Genomic DNA, 6,090 nt, shown 5'->3' on the forward strand with positions numbered 1-6,090 from the left:
TTCCTCTTGACTTCTCTTATATTTGCTGTGCCTTCCCTCTGACAGTTCCTCCCATTTATCCTGTAAAGATCTTACTGATTCCTTGTTATTTCAACAAGTCTCCCTCATTGGACAGTGAACTCCGGGGAGCAGAGCTTGTTTTTGCCTTTCTGTGCTGTGTACACTGCCTGGCGCATAGTAGGCACTTAATAAATGCTTGAGAATGTAAATTCCTTGAGAGGAGGGGCTGTTTAATTTTTGTATCATTTGTGCACCAAGGTAGCCCTGGGTCTGGAGTCAGGAGACCCTAGACATTAGTAATGGATATTGAGGTGAACTCGGAATTGGGGAGACAGATTGAGTGACCCTGGGCAAGTCACTTAACCTCTGTTTGCCTCGATTTTCTCAACTGGAAATGGAGATAGTAATAGCACCTTCCTCTCAGGGTTCATCTAGAGGATCTGCTTAGCACAGTGCCTGGCACACAGTAGGCACTCTAGAAATGCCAGACTATTAAATGTACAAAATAAGGAATTAGGGACTGGACCTGGATTTCTTTCTACCAATACAGGTTGGCATCTTCTTTGTAATTTAAGTGTTGAGAGTTGCCTAGAGTTGTAAAAGGTTAGGTGACTTACCCAGGGTCACTGAAGCAGGGGTAGTACTTGAACCCAAGTCTTCCTGGCCCTGAAGCTAGCTGTCTATCCTCCCAGCACAGAGGCAGATACGCTGCAACGGCTTAAGAAATGCTAACTAAATGTAATAGGTTGCAGCTTTCACTCACTCTTGCTTTTCTGCCCTCGACTGCCAAGACAAACGGCTCTAAGCCCTCCAGGCAACAGATGAAAAGACCCTTGAAGAATATTCTCGGTCTCCCATTCCTCCTGCTTTTCTCCAGGTAAAATGTATTCTGTTCCTTAGCCCTGACATCATTTGGTACGGCCCTGAGGCCCTTCATCTCACTGGTCGCTAGTCGCTACTCGGTAGTTTGGGAAGCGTTGGTCCTGAAATGCAGCCCCCAGGGCTGAACCCAGCGGCTCTCCAGGTGTGGTCGAACTGTGGGATGGGCCCTAAAGCAGCGTGGCTTCAGGATGCTAATGGGACCCTAGGAAAGGAAGAAAAGACATTTTCCCGCGGGAACTTGGATTAGGGACACTTACTCTTGTGCGCAGCCAGAAACGAGGTGAAGGAGGGACAAGTTGGAAACCCATGGAGGGGGATTTCGAGGGCCTGGGGCAAAGCGCTGCCTCCGCTGGGCTAGAGAGGGGGCAGGGAGGATGGCCCGGGCGCAGAGGGGGGCGGAATGCACTGGGAGAGAGCCCCAGAGGAGGCAACCTCCCTCTCCTACATCAACGCCTTCCCCTCCTCCTATTACACCACCCCCCAATCTGCTGCCCCGAAGGCCTGCCCCTGATCCCCCCGGCGCAACTAGAGCACCTGGAGGAGGCCGATGGCCAATGGGAGACCCGGCTAGGCTCTGGGTTGGCCAATGAGCGACGCGCCCGGTGCCCGGCCGCACCCCCCCACCCTGGGCTCTATATAAGCAGCCCCAGCCTGCAGAAAGCGAAAGTGGTGGTCAGGGCTGGTAGGGGTTAGTACGAGCCAAGCTGGGGAACGCGACTGAGGCAGGGACAGAGGCAGAAGCAGAGGCAGGCACAGAAGCAGGAGCAGCTGCCCGCCGAGCGGGAGGGGATGCTAAGCGCCCAGGAGCCACCTCGGCCCTCCGGGCTCCGGGGAGCAGCCGCGGAAACCCCTGAGCCGCCGCCGCCACGCAGCCCTCGGGGCACGGCCCTGGCCCCCGCCAAGCCCCTCACGTCCTTCCTTATTCAGGACATCTTATGGGACGGGCCGGAGAGGCGCAGCGTCGGGAGGCTCAGCCCTGCTCCCGGGCCCGAGCCAGAGCCTGAGCCCGCGCCGCAGCCAGAGGCCGAGCCTGGCTCCTTGTCCGGGTCCGAGAGCCGCCCGGCGCCCCAGGATGAGCAGCCGGTGAGGCCCGCGGAGGCTGACCGGAGCACAAAGCTGGTCTCCTCTCCCTCGGCGACAGAGCCAGGTAAGGGGCTTTCGGGGCCAGAGGCCCTTCAACGGGCCTGTTCCCCAACCCATCTTTTAGAGAGCCGGGAGCCGGGACGCTAAGGTTCCCTCCTAAATCGACCATTAACTCTGCTCCATGACCTTGGGCAAGTCATTCTCCCCCTTCCTGAGCCTCCTCTTCCTTCTCTCTAAAATGGGAGGGGGGCAGTGCTTTATCTCTAAGTGCTCCCATAACCTTAAAGATCGGTTGCTCCCACGGCTGCCCTGGGGGTTGGGGTGGGGATGGGGGTAGGTGGAGTGAAAAGAGCCCTCCTGGGAAGGCCACTGCCCCTCTGCCGCCTTGGGCTTTCTGCCCGACTGGCACTTTGAGACTTTGGTGCCCTGGTTTGCTGGGACGCTGTCCCTCCTTCCTCTGACCTCCTGCATTCCGGGATGGGGCCAGGCCAACCCCAAGGCCCTTTCCAGCTCTAACTCGATGATCCCACGATCTCTCGCCTGCTGGTGCACGTCAGAGTACTTTCTCCCCACCCCCCACCCCCCAACACACACACCAGTCTTCCTCGGGGGGCTGTGGAGATTTTCGAGATCCAAGAGGGCCCTTTCTTGCTTTCCCCACAGCTGGCTGTCTCCTCTTCTCTGGGAAGGGGGATTCTGTCCTTCCGGGCACACAGTGTAAAGCCTTCCAGTCAATAAGAGGATAGCGTTGGGCGTTTGGGGGTGTCTTTACTGTCTCCAGACTCCTAAATCCTTCCAACCTGCCCTGGTGAATGACTTGTCAAACGACTGTAGGAAAAGAGTTCCTTTCCCTCTCCTCAAACTGCGGCAACTAAAGGCCATCCCCTCTTGGAGAAATGGGGCTGGAGGTAAAAGTGAGCTCTCGCAGCTAGCCCAAGCCCCTGGCGTCTTGCTTTCGTCCTCTGCTTTCCTCCGCATCCCACTCCTAGTCCGTTCTTTGCCTCACGTTCTGGTGCCCATTTTAGCAGCACTGGTTTGGGACAGTGCGGGGGAGGGGTGGCCACATGACCTCTAACTTCACTTTTCTTAATCTACGATCACTTATAGGGGTAGCGAATCGAATTGCTTTCACTAGGATACCCTTCTTCTAGCAGTGAAGATCGTCAACACCTTCTCTGAAATCTTCGGTCTTAGAGAGCTAGCTGTCTAGGGCACCAAGAGATTAAAAGCCTTACCCAGGGTCGCAGAGCGAGTATGTATCCAAGGCAGGATTTGAACTGAGGTCTTTCTGGCTTCAAGGCCAGTTCTTTATCCACCATTCCGCATCGTCTCACTTTCCGTAGGCTCCGATTACCTCATCTCACCCGATTCTCAGAGCAAACCTGGGTGCTAAGGGCTAGCATTAGGGTCATTTTGCGGATGAGCAAATCGAGGCTAACGGCATCAGTGACTTTCCTGGGGTTATACGGGTGGGAAGAGATTTAAACCCAGGTCTCCTCTTATTTTCCATTTATGCCCTACATCCTTCAGACTAGATGGTCTATTACGTCTATTCCACTTTTAATTCTTTTCATATTAGGCGTCTCTTCCCCTTTGTATCTCTCCTCTTCAAATGCAACACCCACTATCTTCTTTCCTTCCCCCTTTCCCCTCAGTTAACTAGCCTCCCCGCCCCCATTTGTGATAGCTGCTGTTCTGATATATGTAACTTGAAGACCTCCACCAGAACCCACAAACTATTTCAAAGGTCTCTAACGAGTTCCTCTGATTAGTGGTCATAGGCTTTCAGAGATGGGAGGGACCTTAGAGATTATTAAATCTAACTCCCCTGCATGTTTGGAAAAGGAAACTGAGTCTTAAAGAAGTGTAGTGACTTTCCTAAAGTCAAACAGGCCATAGGTGTCAGAGACTTATTAGAAAACTAGATATGCTGGCCACCACTCCCCCCACACAATTCGCTCACACAATTCACTTTAAGGGAATTCCTCAGCTATGTGAAAAAGCCCAAATGTATCCAGGTTCACAGTGGCCTACTCTGTTGTCTTTCTGCAGAGATAACGCCTGATGTTGTTATGTCCTGTTCTCTGCTAATATGTAACTTTCTCTTCTCCCTCCCCACCCTTTTCCTCCCTTCCACGTTCCAGATGCACACTTTGAGACCTGTCTGCTGGGCTGTACAAACCCTGCCAGCGCTGCCTCCCCCAAAGCCCTGAAGCCACCCAAGCGGTCCCGGGCTGCCTTCTCCCACACCCAGGTCATTGAGCTGGAGAGAAAGTTTAGCCATCAGAAGTATCTGTCGGCCCCCGAGCGGGCTCACCTGGCCAAGAACCTCAAGCTCACCGAAACCCAGGTCAAAATCTGGTTCCAGAACAGACGGTATAAGACCAAGAGAAAGCAGCTGACCTCTGACCTGGGAGACCTTGATAAGACCTCCTCCCTGCCCAGCCTAAAAGAAGAGAACTTCTGTGGGGCCTCACTGATCTCCATGTATAATAGCTACCCCTATTATCCTTACCTCTACTGCTGGGGAGGCTGGAGTCCAGCTTTCTGGTAGTCCTGGCCAGTGACTGGGGCCCAACCCATAGCTGCTTCTTCCACTTTGTTCTCTGAAAGCAAAAGGGGGCCAGAGTCGGGGAGGTCAGGAGAGGAAAGGGGCCCATCCACCCTGCCAAAGGCTCTGAGTGGCGCTCAAGCCCCCATTTCTTGACTGGTGGGTTCACTAAATCTGTGACCCGGCATCATATTTAATATTTAAATGGCACTCAGGGCCACCCAAGGCACAAAATGAGGGTACCCCTCCCATCCCAGCGATGTTGCAGAGGAATATTCTTGTGCAGATTGGGGCTGGATTAGATGCTTCTCAGGTGCCACCAACCAGCTCTGAAATTCTGAATCCTGAAGTGGATCTGACTCCCTCTCCACTCCCGCTTTAACTGTCTTTGCTTTGAACTACTTTTAAAAAAAGTTCGAGCTCCAGGGCTCTCTTCCCAGTGCCTTTATGCTTTGTTTTATGAGCTGTCAGCATCTCTGCTTCCGGGAGGGTATGTTCTTTCCCTTCAGTTTGGTCACCTGTGTAAACGAAGCATCTCATGAGAAGCTAAAGCCATTACAGGAGCAGCAGCAGTGCCAAGACTGGAGCCTTATGAAAGGGTCTGCGCTGTGGGTCTAATCTAAAAGAAGTGCTGAACCTCTTTGGACTTGGGAACGTGCCTGATGTTCTCTTTGTCTCTCCCCCCTCTCCCCAGTAGAATGTCAGCTCCTTGAGGGCAGGTACCATTTCATTTTCTGCCTCTGTATCTCCAGTGTCTAGCACAGTGCCTGGCACACAGTAGATGTTTAATAAATATTTGTTTCATTGCACTCAGAACAGGTCCACTCATACAAAGCTTCAGAACGGGGCAGGCAAGGCAGAGTGTTAGGTTCTGCCTTGATATCTGATCTAGGGAGGAGGCAAAAAATTTGCATTAAAAAATTGTAAGGTAAAAGAAAGGTGAACTCCAAATAGGGGAATTCTAAGCATTTATTATGTCATGAACTTACTGGCAGGCTGGTAAAAACTCATAGAGTCCTTCTCAAAATCATATTGTAAAATAATCTAAAGAAATCTTGAATTTCGGTTAGAAGTTAGTGAAAATAAAGGTGGATTTTTATCACCCCAGTTCCCAGGCCCTCTAGAATCAATCCATAGACCCTTAGAGGGAGGGAAGGGCCAGGTTAAGGACTCCTGATTTAGAGGGAATCCACTTTAAAAAGATGAGAGAGTTTCAGTCTGTCTAAACAAACATAACTCGGAACTGAAGGTATGAGCAGTGCCAAAGAAGTAGTATATTTCCGGTGGGGCAGTGATAGTCAGTGGCAGTGATGGAAAGGAGAGGAGAGGAGGGCCTATCTTTGCAGGCATCGAGAAGCAGTGGAGAGTTCACTGAATTAGGGGCCAGAAGATCTGGACTTCATCCCTAGTTTTCCCATTTACTAATCCTACCATTCAACCTTGCAGCCTCAGTTTCTCCATCTGTAAAGTAGGTGAGACTAAAGCCTCTCCTAGCCTACCTTACAGTGTTGTTGTGAGAATCAAATGAGTCTAATTCGGTGAAACAAACATTTCTTTGTGAACTGAAGTGTTAG

At 51.9% G+C, this 6,090-nt stretch overlaps 1 protein-coding gene across 1 annotated transcript; it reads left to right on the forward strand.

Annotated features, from left to right (window-relative positions):
* The first annotated feature begins 1,671 nt into the window (after nt 1-1,671).
* Nucleotides 1,672-5,199, forward strand: NKX3-1 (NK3 homeobox 1). The gene is made up of 2 exons (XM_036752142.1): nt 1,672-2,029; nt 4,110-5,199. Exons 1-2 carry the CDS (start codon nt 1,672-1,674, stop codon nt 4,517-4,519), a joined length of 768 nt encoding a protein of 255 aa, XP_036608037.1. The 3' UTR covers nt 4,520-5,199.
* Nucleotides 5,200-6,090: the final 891 nt, after the last annotated feature.

The sequence above is a fragment of the Trichosurus vulpecula genome, chromosome 3 (assembly GCF_011100635.1).
Source record: "Trichosurus vulpecula isolate mTriVul1 chromosome 3, mTriVul1.pri, whole genome shotgun sequence".
Lineage (NCBI taxonomy): Eukaryota > Metazoa > Chordata > Mammalia > Diprotodontia > Phalangeridae > Trichosurus > Trichosurus vulpecula.